Below are 22,913 nucleotides of genomic sequence, written 5' to 3' on the forward strand. Positions count from 1 at the left end.
AAGTTTCTTTGACTTAAATAATATTCCATCAGTTAACAGGAGTGGGAAGTACCACATACAAATTGCTCTCCAGCACTTTCACAAATAGAGGTGATAAATATTTGCCTGTACTCTTACTGAAAGTCTAAAATACTTCACAAGACTTCTAATTTTGAGATCTAATGTTTTGACAAGTTATTTGCATTTTTCATTCTTAGAAATTTATTAGACTGTAAAGATGGCAGAGGGAGGAATATTCTGGAATGGATATAGGGTATAAAGGTAAAGTCACCATAGTCCTAATGGATGAAGGGGCTTCTTACTCATTAGAGAGCGACAACTCGTGGTGGTTTAATCTGAGGATCAGCACATTTTAGGCAAGAGGCGAGGTAACCTCATGGTAACCTCAGCTGTGCAGGGACTGAATCCAATTTGTTGGCATTACTCTGCATTGCAAGCCAGCCATCCAGCTAACTGAACTAACTGTCTCCTTGTATGAAGTATAAAGCATATACACTGAAATTAAATCAAAATGCTGAGAATTTTTAGCGTGTCGGGCTGCAGCCATGAAAAAGAAAATGACCAGCATCTTAGAATGCCAAACTTTTTCACTTCTAACAAAAGATACCATGTGCTGAAAGTGATTGGTCTAGCGAGTTTTGAGAAGATTTGTAGCTCAGGTTGAGGTTCTGGATGTGAGTTTGCTCGCTGAGCTGGAAGGTTAGTTTTCAGACGTTTCGTCACCATTCTAGGTAACATCATCAGTGAGCCTCTGTCGAAGTGCTGGTGTTATGTCCCGCTTTCTATTTATCTGGTTAGGTCTCCTTGGGTTGGTGATTGGTCTCCCTGAAGTGACATTGTTCTCCTGCTACTGAACTGAATTCTAGGTTCTTCTGAAAAAAAATTTTGAATCTCTGTTCTGAACTCAAAACTGAACTAATTACTTTAATGTGTTTATGCAACCTGTCTTAAACACAAGAGTATAACTATCTTACCCATGAACATAACAGACATTCCCCCAGGCAATCTACAATAATCACGTGCTTTCTTGAAACCAATGTATTTAGGTCACTATTCCAAATTCACTGCTTGACCCTTTTTGCCCATCTTGTGATGCCTATATGCCATGTGTAAACTTAAAAAACAACACAACAACCTTGAGCAGTCGTGGAGTGGGGCTAGAAGAGGTAAGTGTTGATGTACAAGAAAGACACAACAAAAGACAGCATATACCTCTGTTTGATCACTCTGTTTTCTATTTCATTCAACATCTAATACTTTTTCATCATTTTACAGAATGGAAGCAAACACTCAAAGAGAGATTGCAGCTCTCAAGCTGTGTGAAGGACACCCTAACATTGTAAAACTACATGATGTTCACCACGACCAGGTATGCTGCAAAAGCATTCTGTGTTTTGGCAATTCGCATTAAATGATTTTCTATTAAGTGCACCTTGCCATTCAGTAATAGTTGCAGTATGTTTGCTTCAAGTTAACCTGATGGGAGTCATTTGATAATATTAGAAAAGCAGTGTTCTTGTAGGTTGAGTACTACAAGTGTCAATAATATTGCATTGAGGCTACATCGTGATGCATCTCACCAAGCACTACAAAGGCTGTGCATATATAAATGATGCAACTAAAGGGAGAGCAAGCAATCATTTCTAGCTTCTGAGAATACATCGAATTTTTGGGATTCCATTCTTCAGATGGGGCAATTAAACTCATGTACAGTTTCCCTCCTTAAGTGAATTTAGAAATTCCCAAGACAGATGTCTTCTGATGTAATTTATACCTCAGTTGACACTAAGCAAAACCACTGGTTGGATTATTTATGTTAGCACTGCTTGTAGGACCTTACTGCCTGCATGTACCCACAAAGCAACAGAAATATGTATTTCAAATGTGAATCATTAAGATGTAATGTGAAAGATGCTGTGTACATTCAACTTTTACTGCTTTTGCGGAACCTGAGGATGATGCTGCCCATTGGTCGCATGTCTCTTTCACTAAGCTAATGATAAACCACACTAACCCTCGTTTCTTATTCCACTGCCAAAATCAGAATTATTCACCAGCAAATGACAAATTCCTTCTTCCCAAGAGTAAAATAAACTGTTCCTATTCCCAGCTGTCAAATTCCTTCTTGCCACTTCCAATCCCCTTCCCATTTGCTTCCCACACTCTGTATTCCCACTGTCTGCCCAATCACTCCTCCTGCCAGCTCTCCACCACAGCTTATTTCCCTGTCTGTCCATTCTCTGCCCTTCTGCTTTTCCCATTTTCCATCATGCTATCCATTCTGTGTCTGCTCTATTTGCAATCTTAAATTCTCAATATTTCACCATGAGCTATAATTCCAACGAGTACTACCAGTCTTTCCTGTTAGTTGCATTTTTCATTATAGCCCACTTTCTGGCTGCTGATCTATTTCCCCCGACAGTTCCCTTTAAATACAATTAATGTGGAAGACCCCTTTCCTAACACTTTTTCCTATTCACTGTACCACTTGGACTTTCCAGTAGGCCTTTGATAAGGTATTGCATTAGAGTCTGTTAAATACAATACGAGCCCGAGGTGTTAATGGCAAGGTACTGGCATGGACAGAAAATTGGCTGACTGGCAGAGAGCAGATAAAGACATCTTTTTCAGGATATCTACCAGTGATTAGTGATTGCAGGGGTCTGTGTTGGCTGCACAACTATTCACATTATATATTAATGATCTGGACAAAGGAACTAAATTTGCAACAGACACAAAAACAGATAGAGGCAGATGTAGTGTTGAGGAAATGGAGAGGCTGCAGAAGAACTTGGATATGATAGCAGAGGAGGCAGAATAATGGTAGATGAAATACATTGTGAACAAGTGTGAGGTTATGCACTTTGGTAGGAGGAATAGAGACAGACGATTTTCTATATGAGGAAAGGCTTTGGAAATCTAAAGCACAAAGGGACTTCAGAATCCTAGTTCAGGATTCTCTTAAGGTTAACTTGCAGTTTCACTTGGCAGTTAGGAAATGAATGTTGGCATTCATTTCACGACGTCTAGAATACAAGAGAAGGGATGTACTACTGAGAATCTATAAGTTCCTGGTCATATCGGATTTGGAGTATTGTGAGACGTTTTGAGTCCCATATCTAAGGAAGGATGTGGTGGCATTGGAGAGGTCCCAGAAGAGGTTTACAAGAGTGATCCCAGGGATGAAGGGCTTGTCATGTGGAGAGCAGTTGAGGACATTGGTTCTGTACTTAATGGAATTTAAAAGGATGAGGGAGGAACTTACTGAAGGTTATAGCATATAGTGAGGCCTCTCTCTCACCCCACCTTTCTCTTCCCACTTTTCTTGTTTCCTCCTTTGTCCTTTCCACCTTAGCCTTCCCTCTCCACATAATCCCTGACTTCTCTTCATGCTGATTCTAAGCAAATCAGCTGGACATTTATTCTAACAAGGTGTAGAGCTGGATGAACACAACAGGCCAAGCAGCATCAGAGGAGCAGGAAAGTTGACATTTTGGGTCTTCTTCAGACCCTTATGAACAAAGGTCTAGACCCGAAACATCAGCTTTCCTGCTCCTCTGATGCTGCTTGGCCTGCTGTGTTCATCCAGCTCTACTCCTTGTTACCTAAGATTCTCCAGCATCAGCAGGTCCCACCACCTCTTGACATTTATTACTTTTTTACAACTCTTTTGGAAATCAACCAGTCTAAGAAAAAGTTGTATTAATGGAATTTGTTTAATTTTTAAACAGAAGTTTAAGTAATAATTTTAAGGTGAAGGGCAGGTGGTTTGAGGGGATATAAGGAAAAATATTTCACCCTAACTGGAATGGGAATCTGGAATGCACTGCCTGACCAAATAGTAGAGGTGGAAAACCTCATAATCTTTGAAAAGTGTGTGGATGATCACTTGACATGTCATAACATTCAACATTTTTGGTCACATGCTGGAAAGTGGGATTAGTCTAGATAGAGATAATGGGAACTGCAGATGCTGGAAAATCTGAGGTAACAAAGTGTGAAGCTGGATGAACACAGCAGGCCAAGCAGCATCTTAGGAGCACAAAAGCTGACGTTTCGGGCCTAGAACGTTCATCAGAAAAGGGGGATGGGGAGAGGGTTCTGAAATAAATAGGGAGAGAGGGAGAGGTGGACTGAGGATGGATAGAGGAGAAGATAGATGGAGAGGAGAGTATAGGAGGGGAGGTAGGGAGGGGGTAGGTCAGTCTGGGGAGGACGGATAGGTCAAGGAGGCGGGATGAGATTAGTAGGTAGGAAATGGAGGTGCGGCTTGAGGTGGGAGGAGGGGATAGGTGAGAGGAAGAACAGGTTAGGGAGGTGGGGACAAGCTGGGCTGGTTTTGGGATGCAGTGGGGGAAGGGGAGATTTTGACAGTTCATCCACTTCAGCAACACCTTCCACCCCAACCTCAAGTTCACCTGGATCATCTCCAACACATCCCTCCCCTTTCTGGACCTCTCTGTCTCTATCTCAGGCAACCAACTAGAAACCACTGACTCCCACAGGTACCTAGAATACACCTCCTCCCACCCATCTTCCTGCAAAAATTCCATCCCCTATTCCCAATTCCTTCGCCTCAGCTGCGTCTGCTCCCAAGATGAGGCATTCCACTCCTGTACATCCCAGATGTCCTCATTCTTCAAGAACTGTAACATCCCCCTCGCAGTGGTTGAGAACGCTCTCAACCGTGTCTCCCGCATTTCCCACAACTCATCCCTCACACCCTGTCCCTGCAATAACCGCCAAAAGAGAATCCCCCTCGTCGTCACATGCCACCCCACCGACCTCCAGATACAACGCATCAACCTCCGACACTTCTGCCATCTACAATCCGACCCCACCACCAAAGACATTTTTCCATCCCCACCCTTGTCTGCTTTCCGGAGAGACCACTCTCTCCGTGACTGCCTTGTTTGCTCCACACTCCCCTCCAACCCCACCACACCCAGCACTTTCCCCTGCAACTGCAGGAAGTGCTACACTTGCCCCCACACCTCCTCCCTCACCCTCATCCCAAGCCCCAAGATGACTTTCCACATCAAGCAGATGTTCACCTGCACATCTGCCAATGTGGTATACTGCATCTGCTGTACCCATTGTGACTCTCTCTACATTGGGGAAACCAAGCGGAGGCTTGTGGACCCTACCTTGCAGAACACCTATGCTCAGTTCACAATGAACAACTGCACCTCCCAGTCGCGAACCATTTTAACTCCCCCTCCCATTCCTTAGATAACATGTCCATCCTGGGCCTCCTGCAGTGCCATAATGATGCAACCCGTAGGTTGCAATAACAGCAACTTATATTCCACTTGGGAACTCTGCAGCTCAATAGTATCAATGTAGATTTCCCCAGCTTCAAAATCTCCCCTCCCCCCACTGCATCCCAAAACCAGATACAACGCATCATCCTCCGACACTTCCGCCATCTACAATCTGACCCCACCACCCAAGACATTTTTCCATCCCCATCCTTGTCTGCCTTCCAGAAAGACCACTCTCTCTGTCTCTCCCTTGTCCACTCCACACTGCCCTCCAACCCTGCCACACCCGGCACCTTCCCCTGCAACAGCAGGAAGTGCTACACTTGCCCCCACACCTCCTCCCTCAACCCCATCCCAGGCCCCAAGATGACTTTCCATATCAAGCAGATGTTCACCTGCACATCTGCCAATGTGGTATACTGTATCCATTGTACCCGGTGTGGCTGCCTCTACATTGGGGAAACCAAGTGGAGGCTTGGGGACCGCTTTGCAGAACACCTCCGCTCGGTTTGCAACAAACAACTGCACCTCCCAGTCGCGAACCATTTTAACACCCCCTCCCATTCCTCAGACAACATGTCCATCATGGGCCTCCTGCAGTGCCACAATGATGCCACCTGAAGGTTGCAGGAACAGCAACTCATATTCCACTTGGGAACCCTGCAGCCCAATGGCATCAATGTGGACTTCACAAGCTTCAAAATCTCCCCCTCCCCCACTGCATCCCAACAACCAGCCCAGCTCGTCCCCTCCCCCCACTGCATCCCAAAACCAGCCCAGCTCATCCCCGCCTCCCTAACCTGTTCTTCCTCTCACCTATCCCTCCTCCCACCTCAAGCCGCACCTACATTTCCCACCTACCAACCTCATCCCACCTCCTTGACTTGTCCGTCCGTCCTCCCCGGACTGACCTATCCCCACCCTACCTCCCCACCTATACGCTCCTCTCCACCTATCTTCTCCTCTATCCATCTTCGGTCCACCTCCCCCTCTCTCCCTATTTATTTCAGTTCCCTCTCCCCATCCCCCTCTCTGATGAAGGATCTAGGCCCAAAACGTCAGCTTTTGTGCTCCTGAGATGCTGCTTGGCCTGCTGTGTTCATCCAGCTCCAAACTTTGTTATCTTGGATTCTCCAGCATCTGCAGTTCCCATTATCTCTTGCCTCCACATCCTTGGACACTATGGGTAATTTGACACATTCAAATCTGTACATCTTTGGACTGTGGGAGGAAACCGGAGCACCCAGAGGAAACCCACGCAGACAAAGGGAGAATGTGCATAGTCCACTCAGACAGTTGCCTGAGGGTGAAATTGAACACAGACTCTTGATGCTGTGAGGCAGCAGTCTAACTACTGTGCCACCTTGCACGTTTTCACTTTCAAGTACAAAAATCACTTTCTTTTCAGAAGTTTCCACTACTAGAACCTTTTCAGGTCATAACACTTGCTGTATGAAACACAAAAAAAAGCATTACTTCCCTCCCTTGTTCTTTTGCTCAGTATCTCACATTTGTGCCTGGTTACTGGCACTATTGCCTTTTAGAAGCAATTGCTCTGTACTTAATCTATCAAAATTCTTCATAATTTTGAAATACATAGCCTGACCAAACCATGTTTGACCAGTATGTACCATAGTAATTTGCTTTCTAAATTGTAGATGAGACCAGGTGTATTTCTCTTGCCCAGCCATTCAACAAGATCATGGCTGATCTGCCTTCGACTTCAGCTCTTTTGTAATGGCTCCTCCTAATACTCACCTCCCCAATATTTCAAAGATCTATCTAACTCCACTTTAAATATCTTTTTGATATCTAGCCTCTACAACTCGTTGGATAAAGAATTCCTGACATTCACTAGCCCTGGGAGAAGAAATTCCTTCCCATAATTGTTTCTCCTCTGCATGTTTTTGTACAATCTGGTTGTAATCCACTTCTTGATGAAATTTCCCAAACCATGCAGATAACTGCCAGCTCTAAATATCTGAACAAACGACATGAATTTTTTAATGCCAAGTCCAGTATTTAAACGATCAAAATTATTAACTCCTTTTCAACTGTCGCTCCCATGATGCAGTTGGTTTAGAGGCATGGATCAGGAGTGTACCTCAGTATGATAATGCAGCTTCTTTATCAATGAAACTTTACATATGAGATGAGGACTTTAGAGTAACATTAGCCGCAACAGTGAGAAAGTTAGCCTGTCCATGTAACTGAAGTCCTCAATTTCTTTTATGTCATGTGCTTTGTTGAGGCTGCAGACTTGCGCACTGAGCTGGTGTTTTTGATTGCAGATGTTTTGTCGCCCTGCTAGGTAGCATTGTCAGTGTGCCTCCAGTCAAGCGTCGGTGTTCTGTCCTGCTTGTTATTTATATGCCTCGGCTTGCTGGGATGGTTAGTATTACTTACAGTTCTGTCTTCAGTGGTTTGTATATTGGACCCAGTTCAATGTGTTTGTTGATTGAGTTTGGTTAGAATGCCAGAACTCCAGGAATTCCCTGTTTGGCTTACGCCATGATGGATGTGTTTTCGCAGTTGAATTTGTGTGCTTCTTTGTCTATGTGTATTGAGACCAGTGAGAATTGGTCGTGTCTCTTGGTGGCTAGTTGGATTTCGTGTATCCTTATTGGCAATTTTCTTCCAGTTTGACCACATAGGCAAATGTCCCACAAGGCTATAAGTAACAAGCAGGACAGAATACCTCCGGCACACTTACGATGTTACCTAGCAGGGTGACGAAACATCTGCAACTAAGCACACCAGCTCATCAAGCAAGTCTACAACCTCCTCCACAACCCAAGCTACAAATCTTCTCAAAAACTTTAAATGCGACTTGTTGGTTTGATCAAAAGACAACATTTCAAGTGCACTAGCCATGAAATTGAGGAAAAAAGTACTTAAATGCACCTCTGGCATTGGATTATGAAGGCTGTTTTTCTCACATAGAATGCCTGTGAAATACATGGAGAAAATCAGTGATGTCCTGTACATTGATTGAGAGTGACTGAAAGGACTTCTTCTTTCCCTATTCTGTATTCTAACAGACAATTTTGTATTAATTTAAATTTCTTACTCTATTTTTTTCTTAGTTGCACACATTCTTAGTGATGGAACTGCTGAAAGGCGGGGAGCTGCTGGAGCGAATCCGAAAGAAGAAACATTTCAGTGAAACAGAAGCTAGTCACATAATGCGCAAACTGGTCTCTGCTGTCAGCCATATGCATGATGTGGGAGTTGTCCACAGGGACTTGAAGCCTGAGGTACTGAATATGTAAACGTTCTCGAGCAAGGAAGGTGGAATATGTTTCTGGATTTCTCATGTTAATTGATCCTGTCTATTGAATTTAAGCTAATTTTCCTTTCTGCTCCCCGTACATATCCATTCTATTCTCCTTCGTTACAGACAAGCATACCAATTAGAAGCAGGAGTAGGCTACTCGACCTTTCAATAAGATCACGACTGATCTGTTTACTCTACATAGCTGCCTGTCCATATATCTATTCAATCCCTTGCTAACAAAGAATCTGTCTCTGACTTAAAGCAGTTCAAAGACTCAGCTTCCACCACCTTATTGAAGAAGAGTTATACTCTCTACCTCAGGTTTCTGACACTTGTGAAGTCATTCTGCTCTTAACTGGCAGAACTTTTCCAGTAAATCCAAAATTTATTTAACAACAATTTGTCTGTTCTAGTTTGCTATCATCAAAAACCTGAACAAGAACAACTTCTTGCATTATTCCAAAACTCCCATATACAACTAAAACACTTAACTGGAATAATCACAGAATACTGTAATGGTTAGAGCACAGATGAAGGACATTCTTTAAAAACCGAAAGAACCGCGGATACTGCAAATCTAGAACAAAAACAAAGTTGCTGGAAAAGCTCAGCAGGCCTATTAGTGTCTGTGAAGGAAAAAACAGAGTTAACGTTTCATTAACTGGAATGTTCTGAGGAAGGGTCACCAGACCCAAAACATTAACTCTGTTTTTTCTTTCACAGTTGCTGCCAGACCTGCTGAGCTTTTCCAGCAACTTTGTTTTTGTTGTCGAGGACATTGTTTACTTTTTTATATGAAGTATGTTTCTACTTAAGCCCTCCTGTGGAATGCATTTACTTTCAACGGCTGGAAAGTTGAGTTTATAACCAACTGTTAGAAGTACTTTGCCTGTAGACTTGCTGATATTACATAGCTTCACACTATAGAAAATTACACAAATTCTGCTTAGGTGTACTGTAGCTTCTTCTAGTGAATATAATTATACAATGCAGATGTTCAATGTCTAATGATACAAGCCTAGTGATGTAACTGTGGACAAATTATAATGTCCCCTTCATTAAATGTATCTACTCTAAAAATCGCTTCATGATTTAACTTCAGGCCCTCTCTGCAGTTACCAATTTAGGTTGTTGTATGTTTTCTTCTTTGCTCTGCACTGACAACACCTCCACCCAGCTCCCATTCCAAGAACTTGGCTTTCTAGATGTTTTCTCCCCATGGCACCAAATGCTCCAGCATCATTTCAGAAGCCCTCTGTTTCCTCAACTGTCTCTAAAGTTATAACAACTCCGTCAAAGTATACCTCTTTGCCATTGCTAAGTTTTAGTAATATATTATATGCAACTCTTCTCCCAAGCATCTTTTTGATGAACAGTTCTTCTTTGTGGTGCCTGGGAACATGACAAGTATCCTTTTCCCAGTATGATAATTACGGCTAAAGAACCTTGTTGATACTGAAAATTAACTATGATAGGTGCAGAGTCTTATAGAACATAGAACAACACAGCGCAGAACAGGCCCTTCGGCCCTCGATGTTGCACTGACCTGTGAACTAATCTAAGCCCCTCCCCTTACACTATCCCGTCATCATCCATATTATTCCAATTATTGCAGAGTAAAAATATGTAAATGTTATTTCCTTATAGTTTTCATCTATTTTTCTTTTCTTGTAACCAATCTTTCTTTCCCACTTGATTTCTGTTTCTTTGCTTGCTTTACATTGAATTCACCCTTTTCAACTTACATTCCTGTTTGGCTGTTAATGTTGGAGGAGATCGTGGCATGGCCACAATGCCACTGATCTAATAATCTACAGATGCAAACTATGCTCTGGGTTTAAATTCCATTGTGGCAGCTGGTGAAATTTAAATTCATTAAATAAAAAAAATGGGCTTGAAAGCTAGACTGAGTGATAATGACTATGAAATAAATATCTGGTTCACTTATAGTTTTTTGGGTAAGGATTTCTTTTACTTTTTGTTGCAAGATGTGGATCTCCTTGACAGGGTGAGTATTTGTTGTCCATCTCTGAACTGTCCTTCAACTGAATAGCCTGTAGTACCATTTCATAGGGCAGCTAAGAACAAACTGCATTGCTGTGGGTCTGGCGTCACATATGGGCCAAACCAGATTAATCTGGCAGGATTCCTTCCGTAAAAGAAATGAGTGAACCTGATAAGTTTTTATAACAACCAGTGATATTTTCATCGCCACTGTTACTGATAATAGCTTTATTAATCAGCTGTCAAGGTAGGAGCAATGGTTTTGGCCTATGGATTACTCACTCAATGGCATTGCTACATTGTCACTAGCCCTGCTGTCCTTAACTTGTCTGTAATGTTGATTAGCTCCCATTTTCAGCAACATTCCATGTTAAAAGTTTAAAAATTGCAGTATGGTACAGTAGTAATGTCCCCTTCTCTGAGCCAGGATGCCCAGGTTCAAGTCCAACCTCCTCCCTAACTGTGTAATAACATCTCTGAATAGATTGATTAGAAAATATCTAAAAACATAGGTGTGAAAAGGCAAGTTTAATTCGTGGAAAATGCTGTTGTGTTCCCTCCCGAGGCAATATCTGGCAGCCATAACAGCAACAGTTTGTATTTATGTAGTGCTTTCATCACAGTAAAACTCCAAAAGGTGCTTAGGAGGCCCATCACTAGCATTAGTGATTTGTCAGTCACTGAGGCATAGAAAGTGGCGAGTCCATTTTTACTCTGATTCTTTTTAAAATCACTTCTACTCTTGTATATTTTAGATGAACATTTTTTAAACTACGTGCAGTACTCTAAATTCATTCATTTAAATAAAGTGTAAAATTTAATTTCCCAACTGTCAGCCACGTGCATAACTGACCTGAATTCTCCTGCAACAAATTGCCGTTGCATAACTGTACTTCATTGCCTTGAAAAGCTGCTTGCTGTATCGGATGGTATAACACATTAATTATACACCAGAGAAATAAATTGTACCTTTGGTTCTTTGTAACAAAGCATCGTGTGAATTCTGGGATTTATTAATAGTCTCAAGGTTAGCGAGAATGATTTTCTTAACAATTAAATTAAATACCGTAGCTTTGCTAATGAACTGTCATTCCCTGACTAGAATAACTATTTTTCTTTAATTGCATAGATTTATGTAAGAAGCAACACAAAGATATTGAGAGAGCTGTCTAATTACCCTTAATATGCTAACCTACTGGGATGAGCATGGTATATTGCAGTAGTATATGTTATGTTGGCCACACACACTCAACATTTGTACTTCATAGCATGGAACTTAAATGCATATAGCTTGTCAAAATTGTATTGTGCATTCATGCACACTAATCGTGGGCAGTTTTTCAGAAATTCACTTTATCCGGTGTGGTGTAGTTTCTTTACATTTTGAATGCAGGGAGTGGAGCCAAAGTGAATCATTCATAAAGGCCACTCAGTGTCTTAGCAGAGCAGCACCCTGGCTGAGACATTAGCAGAGGGGATTGAAATGCAATAACTCTACAGTATTACTTTGTGTTTACAGACAATAATGTGACAAGACCATTAAAAATAACTATAATTATGGCAAGAGAGTTCCCAGAACTGAGTACATACTGGGGACTTCCACTCCACTGTATTAACATAGCTATGACATAATGCCGACTAATAATTGTACTTCCTGACCCTTTGTCATTTACAGTAAAAATCTGCTGCTCTCAAGCAGTACAGTAAATTCTAGTATTCCTCTTGTTGGGCCCATGATGGGGATGTTTAATATAAAGCATGTTTTTTTATTCTTAATTTTTTTAAGTGATCTGGTTGTCACTGGCATGGCCAGTATTTATTATCCATCATTAATTGCCCTGGAACTTAGTGGCTATTTCAGAGTGCAGTTAAGAGACAACATTGCTGTGGTTTTTGAGTCACATGTTGGTCACACCAGGTAAGGCTGGCAGATTTCTTTCCCTAAAGAACCGTAGTGAGCCAGAAATGTTTTTCCAACAATCATTGGTCACCATAACCTAATTTTAGATTGCGAGTGTTGAGAATGAAGCTGTCAAGTGACCTTACAAGTGGATTTCGTGTGGGTGTGTGGCCTTTTGTAAGAGCATAGATGGAGCTCCTATGAGGGACACAGTGTATGTTAAAGCACTGAGAAATGCCATGAGGCAAGGGGGATGATACTGAATAATTGACATTGTTCAACTGCATTTCCTTTGAGTATAAATCATATTTCTTCAACTTAATCTGATTTATGTTTAGTTTTCTGAGGTGAACAGATACTTGCTATATGATTTTGCAGCAGAAAACATTGATGTAATTGGTATTTTTAGTTTCCTGTGTCATCTTTCAGAGAGACAAAGATTGATCCTCATTTACAGATAATAATCTAATCTAATGAAACATTTTACAGGAACATGCTATAAAAAGGATACTATAGTTCAGTGTTTTGCAGAACATTTTGTAGATATAAGTGATGATATTTATTAATAATCCTGTTTCCTATTTGCCCCACCCCAACTCTTGTTCTGCAGAACTTATTATACGCTGATGATAGTGACAGCACAGAAATTAAAATAATTGATTTTGGGTTTGCACGATTGAAACCTCCTGATAATCAGCCTTTGAAGACCCCATGCTTTACGTTGCATTACGCAGCTCCTGAATTACTGAAAGATGATGGTTACGACGAGTCCTGTGATCTATGGAGTTTGGGTGTCATCCTGGTAAGTTGGTGGCACAGTAGAGGTTGATATATCAGGTATCCCTGGTGTAAGTTTCTCCTTATTCTATACATATAAACAAAATCATAATTAAAAGACCTGATCTTGAGAGATTGCAACACAAAACGAGGTGATTTAGCCAATCAAACCTGTACAAATTCTAAGAGATAGTAGGAACTGCTGATGCTGGACAATCTGAGATAACAAGGTGTAGAGCTGGATGAACACAGCAGGCCAAGCAGCATCAGAGGAGCAGGAAAGCTGACGTTTCGGGCCTAGACCCTTTTTCAGAAAAAAATTCTTTGATTGAATTATCTATATTACCTTTGCTTTTATTATCAATTAATGATCATAAAAAGCATTCCACCATTCAATAAGACCATGACTGATAATCTACCTCAATGCCACTTTTCCACACTATCTCCATACCGCTTGATGTCATTGGTCTCCAGAAATCTATAAGTTATTATGTTGAATATGCTTAACAATTTCCACAGACCGCTGGAGGAGAGAATTCCAAAGATTCACCTCCCTCTGAGTGCAAAAAGGTCCTCACTATGGCCTGCCACTTATCCTGAGATTATGTTCCTCTTTTGAGACTCACCAGCCAGGGGAAATGTCTGCATTCACTCTGTCATGCCCTGTAAGAGTTTTGTAAGTTTCAGTGAGGTCACCGTTATTCTTCAAAACTCTAGGGAATACAGACACAGTTCCCTCAATCTGTCGTCATAAAATAATCCCAACATCCCAGTGAGTAATGTCGGGATTCTGTGTCACACTACCTCTATAGCAAGTATATCTGCCCACAGATAAGACAACCAAAACAGCACATAGTAGCCCTGGTGAGGTCTTACTAAGGCTATAGCATGAGATCTTTACTCCTGTATTCAAAACCCCTTGCAAAGAAATCCAGATCCCTTGGGCACCTGCATTTCCCAACCTGTTCCTTTTATTCGTTTCCATTTTTTTTCTACCAAAATGAATGACTTTACATTTATTCACTTTTATTCCATCTGTTATGTTCTAGCTCATTCACTTAGAGATTCATAGAGTCCTACAGCACGGAGACAGACCCTTCGGCCTAAACTTGTGAATGTCGACCAAAATGTCCATCCACGCTAAATCCACTTCTCTGCACTTGGCCCATATCCTTCTAAACCTTTCCTATACATGTATTTACCCAAATGACTTTTAAATATTGTTAATTTAGCCACCTTCATCACTTCTGCTGGCAGCTCATTCCATATATGGATCTCCAGTGTGTAAAAAAGTTGCCCCTCGTGGCCCCCATGTGTTCTGTCCCCTCTTACCTTAAACTGATGCCCTCTAGAAAAATACTGAGTGCATTCACCCTATCCATGCCTCTCATGATCTTAGACACTTCTGTAAGATTCCGCCCTTCCCTACCCCCTCCCCAGCACCGAGAGTCTCATATGCTCTAAAGGAAAAAGTTGTAGCTTGTCCAACCTCTCCTACTAACTCAGTCCCTTGAGTCCTTGTAATTTTTTTCTACACTCTTTCCAGTTTAATAACGTCATTCCTATAGCTAGGTGACCAAAACTGAACACAATACTCCAAGTGCGGCCTCACCAATGTCCTATACATCTGCAACATAATTTGCCAATATTTTCACTCAGTGTCCTGACTGATCAAGGCCAATGTCCCAAAGCCTTCTTCACTCCCCGTCTGCCTGTAACTCCACTTTGAGAGAACCAGGCACCTGAACTCTAAGGTCCCTCTGTTTCACTACATTCCTTAAGGTCCTGCCATTCAGCATGAAACCCCTACCTTGATTTGACTTTACAAAATGCAATACCTCACACTTACCTGTATTAAACTACATTCGTCATTTCTTGGCCCGCTTCCCCAGCTGATCAAGATCCTGCTGCAATTTCTGATCATCTTCCTCACTATTAACGATACCACCTATTTTCGGTGTTATTTGCAAATTTACTCATCATGCCTTGTACATTCTCATTTAAATCATTCATATAAGTAACAAACAGCAGTGGGCCCAGCACTGACCCCTAAGGCACACCACTAGTCACAGGCCTCCAGTCTGACAAGCATCCTTCCAGTATTGATTCAGAGCTCGTGGGAACTGCCGCTGCTGGAGAATCTGAGATAACAAGGTGTAGAGCTGGATGAACACAGCAGGCCAAGCAGCATCAGAGGAGCAGGAAAACTGGCGTTTCAGGTCTGGACCTTTCTTCTGACTTCTGAAGAAGGGTCAAGACCCAAAACATCAGCTTTCCTGCCCCTCTGATGCTGCTTGGCCAGCTGTGTTCATCCAGCTCTACACCTTGTTATCTAAGTAAATGACCAAATTGATTTACTACTACCCCATCTCCTCACCCAACTGGACTGACAAGATCAATTGTCTGATTCTCTGACATTAGCTAATTTGGGTCTTGATCTTGGCAGATCGGGGTCTGGGCATCATCCATCCCATCAAGGTAGTGATGGGTTTTGTTTCTTTTATGACATAAGGTGACTGTGATGCCATGGCAGGATTTGAACCCAGGTCCTCAGAACATTATTTGAGTCTCTGGCTTAGTAGGCCAGTGATAATGCCACTAGGCCTTCGCCTCCACAGTGTCTATAGTACAATCCCAATAATGTCACCACCCCGTTCTTATTGCTGAGCCTTGCCCACAAAGCCTCACTGGATGATCCCTCAGTTATTTCATCTCTGACTATTGCTGTGATACTCCCCTTAATCAAAAATGCAACTCTCCCTCCCCTCTTTCCTCCAATTCTGTGCCGCCTAAAGCACTTGTGCCCTGTCACATTAAACTGCCAGCCCGGTCCCTCTTCTGGCAGTGTTTCTGTAATGGCTATAATACCCCAGCCCCACATACCTGTCCAAGCCCTGAGTTCGTCAGTTTACCTACCAGCCCTTTTGCATTGAAGTAGATGCAATTTACTCCAATAGGCATTTCTCACTCCGTCCTGTTGCTTAGCTTGCCCAATTTCTGTTTAAGCTTCCTTGTATTTTCTTCACAATTTACCTACAACCTCCAACGAGTTTGAGCCATCAGCAAATTTGGAAACATTACAACTGGGTCCCACATACAAAATGTTTCTATAGACCTAGTGCTGATCCCTGCAGTACCCCACTACAATCAGCCTGCCATCCTGAGAATAATCTGTTTAATTCTACTCTCTGCTTTCTACCTATTAACCAATTCTCAATCTATGCATGTATATTTCCCCAAATCCCATGTACAATAAATTTATTTACTAACCTGCTGTGTGGGACCTTATCAAAAGCCCTCAGAAAATCCAAATAGAGTCATAGAGTCATACAGCATGGAAACAGACCCTTTGATCCAACCAGTTCATGCAAAATATACCACTTCCACTGGTTCTGTTTTATCAATAGTACAAATAATATCCTCAAAAAAAATCAGGTTCGTTAAACATGATTTCCTTTTCATAAATCCATGATGAATTTTGCCATTCTTTCCTAAATGTCCAGTTGTGACATCCTGTGTAATAGATTCTAACATTTTCTCTACTATTGATGCCAGACTAAATGTCTTTAACTCTCCATTCTCCCTCTTCTTCCCTTCTTAAATAGTAGGATTACTTTTGCAGAATCTGTAGAATTTTGAAAGATAACCACCAATGCATTCAGCATCCCCCTAGCCTCAATGACACTCTGATATGAAATACAGGGGATTTATCAACCTTCAATCAGTTAACTTCTCTCATTCCTCAATTTCACAAGTCCGTTGGTTGCCTCTTTTTTTGGGAGATTTTCTGTGTCTTCTTTTGGGAAGACAGACACCGAGTAACTTCCCTGTGTTCCACTGGAAGTTCTATTATCCCCACTGATAATGGACAAAATTTGTCCCAGCTAACCTTTTCCTTTTTAATATAAAGAAACTTTTACAATTTATCCTTATGTCCTTGCTAGTTTGTATACATGTTCTGTCTTCCCTTTTCAAATTGGTTTCTTGATCTTCTCGCTGTGTTCTAAATTGTTCTCAATTCTTCAGCTTAACACCTTTTCTAGCATTCTTGTAAGCCACTTCCTTTAATTTAATGCAATGTTTAGTGTTTTTCATTAACTAGGATTTTCTTTTGTGAGTTTGTATTCTCAAGAAGTTCTGAACCATGTAGCATTTCTTTTTAACTACTAGCCATTGTCTGCCTACTGTCAATTCTTTTGGTGTATTGTCCCATCCATCATGGTCAACTTGCCCCCATACTTTCATAATTTACTTCTTCAGATCAGAGATCATACTTTGAGCTAAAGGATGGATTTTTTTTTATTCACCCTTCATTGTAGTAGGATATTTCATATCTCAGCAATCTGCTGTGTCAAAAAAAATCCCAAACCCCCACATCGTTCTTTTACAGTAACCTTAACTTCTGTGTTCCCTTGTTACCAACCTATAACAATGTATTTCCCTATTTATCATAATTCATTAAGTCGCCATTTCTTGAATGTTGGTGTACTACTTTCCTTAAAAAGCGTTAGACTCTTTAATTCCCGAAGCAGGAGAAGACAGGAGGGTTGGAATTGGGGTGAATTGTAAGCCTACCAGAGTCCTGCCCCTTTCAACCTGATCAGCAGGTGGTTCATAATACACCCATGAAATTGCCAGATTAGTTACATCTTTACCAGGAAACCAAAAGCAAGGGAACACAAAGTAATTTTTCAATCCTGTTCTGCCCAGGCAAAGAACATTGTGTGACAGCAAAGGCTGCAGTATGGGGGCGTATGAAATTCTTCCCTTAGCATCCATCCCACTGAAAGCTGTTCAAGTGAGCACACCAGTTACTACTGGTGGCAGCTCAGAACATTTGAGTTACTATGACCCTGGTGACCTTCTCTGCAGGATTTGTGGACCCTTAAATCTCTAGATTTAGTAACTTGGTGAAAGAATAATGAGAAACTCCATTCTACAAAGTTAATGTTGGTGAACCTGAATCATTGTATTTGTAGGAGAGCTCATTGTCTTCGGTGATAGCTAAGATAGTGCTGTGCATTAAATGATAAGTTATGGACCTAAGTACATATGCTGTGGCTGAGCAAATATTTCTCCTCTGTGTAATATCATATCTGATTGTTGTTCCCTCTGGCAGTATACCATGTTATCGGGGAAAGTACCATTCCAGTGTGAGGAAAAGACATTAACATCCACCAGTGCTGAAGAAATCATGAGGAAAATAAAACAAGGGGACTTTTCTTTTGAAGGTGAAGCTTGGAGAAACGTCTCAGAAGAGGCCAAGGAATTGATTCAAGGCAAGGGCAGGCATAATAGTCTTTTTCTTAAATTAATGGGATATAGATGTTGCTGGCTAGGCCAGCATTTATTGCACATCCCTAATTGCCCAGAGGGCAATTAAGAGTCAATTGCATTGCTGAGAGTGTGGAGGCACATATAGGCCAGACCAGGTAAGGCTTATAGTTTCCTTTCCTAAAGGACATTAGTCAACCAGATGTTTTTTTTTCCTGACAAACAGCAATGGATCCATGGTCATCATTAGACTTTTAATTCCAGATTTGTTTTATTGAATTCAAATTCTACCATCTGCAATGGCAGGATTCGAACCCGGATTCCCGGAACATTGACTGGATTAACAGTCAAGTGATAATACCACTAGCCCACTGCCTAGTGAAAACATCTCAAAGAAGCTAAAGAATTGATGCAAGGTAGGAGCAGGCATAATTGTCTTTTTCCAGCCTAGGCCTCTCTCCCAATCAGAGATAATGGGAACTGCAGATATTGAAGAATCCGAGATAACAAAGTCTGGAGCTGGATGAACACGGCAGGCCAAGCAGCATCTTAGGAGCACAAAAGCTGACATTTTGGGTATAGACCCTTCATCCCAATCACTCTTTAGATCCTGTTGAAGTTAGATTTTAATCTTAGATTTTAATATAAAATGTTGATTTGTTTTCTGAAATGTCACTGAGTGGAATGTAAATATTGATATTGAATCAAAGAAAAGTGAGAATATCCTAGAGTTCACTCTGGCTTCAAATAGCGAAAGCCTTATTCTAGTAAATGGAGCTTCCCTAGATGCCTCCTCACAGACTAACCATCCTGGCCATCCTCCCTACCTGTCAACTGCACCTTTGAAATGTGAAAGAGATCCATCATTTTGGGTGTTGGAGAGAGAAAACAAGAAATTTATTTCAAATGTTTTTAAAAATTTCTCATTGTTAAGTGCCAAACAGAATTCTGGACCTGATCAATTTGATTAGGCAAGGTTAAGTTGTGTTGTTGTATTATGCCTTATAGCGGATGTGCAATATTCTTTTAAGGAATACGCTCGGATGTCATGACATGTGACCTCATGATGTAAAGCTCTCATGCTCCATCTTACTGAGCTCTGTTCTCTTGAAGCATGACAAGTTGAGGGAAACGTGCTATGAATTAATTCGGTTGAGCCGAGACATGCAAGTGCTGTGATTGTAGTGTACGTACATAAATACCAGGAGATGTAATAAAAGTTAATTGAATTTTTAGTACTACGTAGCCCACAGCTTGTCTTTGTGTTACAGGAGCTGACATAAGTGTAACTGTGTGATAATGGTAGATCGGCAGTATATCTCACCTCGCCGTATCATATGGCAGCACTGAGTGATTTGCATGTAAAATCTGTATTTTTCCACTTGCAGGACTGCTAACTGTTGATCCAAACAAACGGATTAAAATGTCAAGCCTCCGTTTCAATGAATGGCTTCAGGACAGCAGCCAGTTATCATCCAACCCACTAATGACCCCGGACGTTCTTGGTTCTTCGGGTGTTTCTGTCCACACGTATGTCAAAGCAACATTTCATGTAAGGAAATGCTTTCTGATTTCCTTTTCATTATGATCATAATTTGTCTATGACATAGAATTTACATTGTTCCTTTAATAAACAATACTGTACCAAGGCGCTTTGCAAAGGGGAAACACATGGACATTATTAGTAGGATGAAGGAATTGACTGCCTGTGCTTTAGTTATTGCAGAAACAAATATGAAGAGGTTTCAACAGAGGGCATATGTACTGTGACTTATGATCTCACCCTTGCTCGTCTTCCTAATTTCCCTTGTGGCTCCCTACATCTGTAACCACTTATAGCCACACAAGAACTCTGCCTTCCTCCAATTCTTGCACGTTCCAAATTTCCTTTGTCTTATACACTGTCCCCCTCATTCCAGCACAGGCTGCCTTCAGTATTGGCAGTGTTCCTTCACCCGTAGCTGACCTATATCCAGAGGTTTCCTTTTAAGGTCTCCTTAAAAACTTTGCCTTTGACCATGACTTTGGTCACTTGACCTAGCCAGTCTTATGTGATTGGTGTCAAATTATTTTCCCCTGTGAAGTAACGTGTGATGTCTTATTTTATTAAAGGCATTACATAAATGTGACTTGTTGTTGTTGCTGTACTTGTTTTTGATGTGACTATTGTTGCAAAGTTGGATAGAGTATTTGTGGATTGGATGTTAAAATTTGATGTGTTTTAAATAGTAGTGGAGTAGTGTGGCCCCTTTAAAAGATGATGTGTTTTTGTAGGTAGCAGCAAATGCACGGAGAGTTTTTGAAATCAAAACATTATAAGAAAAGGATGTACTGTTAGCAGGCAAAGCAGCATTTTTTCCAAGAAGAGATAATGGGAACTGCAGATGCTGGAGAATCCAAGATAACAAAGTGTGGAGCTGGATGAACACAGCAGGCCAAGCAGCATCTCAGGAGCACAAAAGCTGATGTTTCGGGCCTAAACCCTTCATCAGAGCCTTTACTGCAGATGCTGGAGAATCCAAGACAACAAAATGTGAGGCTGGATGAACACAGCAGGCCAAGCAGCATCTCAGGAGCACAAAAGCTGACATTTCGGGCCTAGACCCTTCCCAAAACGTCAGCTTTTGTGCTCCTAAGATGCTGCTTGGCCTGCTGTGTTCATCCAGCTTCACAATTTGGTATCTTGGACTCTCCGCATCTGCATCTGCAGTTCCCATCATCTCTGATCACTAGTTTAAACCAAGCCCTAGATACCAAAACCCAATTAAATTTTAAAATCTGATGGTTTTAACAACCTAGGACCAATCCTATTGTAAGAAATTAATAGGTCATTAAAGGTATAAAAGAAGAGGGCATTTGAAAATCAATGTGAGAGCAATTGCCAACTGTTAAGAGAACAGCCATGAATAGCCATCAGCTCGAAAGAAAGAAAAAAATCACTGGCTTTCACAATTCTCTAAGCTCTGAGAAAACCATCATCTGACTAAAGTTATAGCAGCACACTTAGCTAACATTTCTGACACCAAGAATTTGCCGGAGGGAGGCGTTCCTGACTGGAGGACAGTGGAGAAGCAAAGAACATTCTGGAAGACTTATCCTGGCTTTTTTCAAGAGATTATATTTTTTTTAAACTTGTTTTATATAAGTTATAGACTCGTTTCTATTGGAACAGCATACCATTAGAATTTTGTTTTATTCAGGAACAATTAATGGTTAAAGGGGAATTGTTTCATTTGTTGGTACTTCTGTTAATTTGTTTACAGTTAGAGATAGATAAATAAATTGTTACCTGTTGATTATAAGGTGAGTATCAGGGATTTCCTTCATTTAACCATTCCTTTATAACAGATTTGAGTGGGGAGGTGATAGTGAGAATCAGGTTATACCACTTTTCACGCTTCCTTTAACAAGGTATGAGGTGAGAGTGAGCTTCTCTTGGTGTTTTGGTTTTAGCTATCAGAGGGGGTGATTGACCTCTGCTTTGTAACACTATCTACACATTCACTCTGTCTCTCACTTAATTTGATCTCTGCTTAGGCCTTCAACAAGTGCAAGAGGGAAGGCTTTTGCCTTCAGAATGTGGACAAGGCACCTCTGGCGAAAAGACGCAAGATGAAGAAAACCAGCACTAGTACTGAAACACGGAGCAGCTCTAGTGAAAGTTCCCACTCCTCCTCCTCTCAATCCCATGGAAAAACTACACCAACCACGAAATTACAGCCCAACAATCCAGCAGACAGCAATAACCCAGACAGTATCTTTCAGTTCTCCGATTAAGCTGCTACAGCCACCCTTTCACAATTTAAAAAAAACATGCTTGTAATCATACTTAATTGTCTGAGGAGCGCAAGTTTTTTTTAAATGTGTGCCCCTCCAAAATGCCTGAAATGTTTGGTGCTTTTAACATATTCGAAAGCACACATATATATAAAGAAATTAGATGCAGTTCCATACTTCCTCTGGCATCAATTGATAGCTTTTTTCTGAGAAATCCAAACTTAGTTTCATAAACATGACAGTAACTAAAACTCCAATCAGGAATTCTTGGAGGAAGCTAACTGCCACATTGAGCAATTGAGTTAAATAGGAACTATAACTTCAAGGGGAGGTTAGGTAAGTTCAGGAGTGAGGGAGGGGTAGAATGATATGCTGTTAATGTAGTGTGGAGCTGGAGGAACACAGCAGATCAGGCAGCATCAGGGAAGCAGGAAAGTCAGTATTTCAGGTTTACACTCTTCATCAGTCCTGGACTTTACTGTTCCTGCAATGCTGTCTGACCTGCTGTGTTCCTCCAGCTCCACACTGTATTGACTCTGACTCCAGCACCTGCAGTTCTTGCTATCTCCTAGAATGATGTGCTGATGAGTTTAAAGGGAGAAATGTTGAAGGAACCTCATGTGGACCATGGAAACAGACA

General features: G+C 41.3%; 1 protein-coding gene across 2 annotated transcripts in view; it reads left to right on the top strand.

Moving 5' to 3' along the window:
* rps6ka5 (ribosomal protein S6 kinase, polypeptide 5) overlaps positions 1–22,687 on the top strand; it is a 226,013-nt gene extending 203,326 nt beyond the window's left edge. For both annotated transcript variants that reach the window (XM_048537950.2, XM_048537951.2), the window contains exons 12-17: positions 1,276–1,369; positions 8,351–8,521; positions 13,056–13,247; positions 18,342–18,501; positions 19,885–20,048; positions 22,034–22,687. In XM_048537950.2, coding sequence (XP_048393907.1) covers positions 1,276–1,369; positions 8,351–8,521; positions 13,056–13,247; positions 18,342–18,501; positions 19,885–20,048; positions 22,034–22,273 — 1,021 coding nt within the window. In that variant the 3' untranslated portion in view covers positions 22,274–22,687. The remainder of the gene's footprint in view (positions 1–1,275; positions 1,370–8,350; positions 8,522–13,055; positions 13,248–18,341; positions 18,502–19,884; positions 20,049–22,033) is intronic.
* The last annotated feature ends 226 nt before the right edge of the window (positions 22,688–22,913 follow it).

The sequence above is a fragment of the Stegostoma tigrinum genome, chromosome 10, assembly GCF_030684315.1.
Source record: "Stegostoma tigrinum isolate sSteTig4 chromosome 10, sSteTig4.hap1, whole genome shotgun sequence".
NCBI classification, from domain to species: domain Eukaryota; kingdom Metazoa; phylum Chordata; class Chondrichthyes; order Orectolobiformes; family Stegostomatidae; genus Stegostoma; species Stegostoma tigrinum.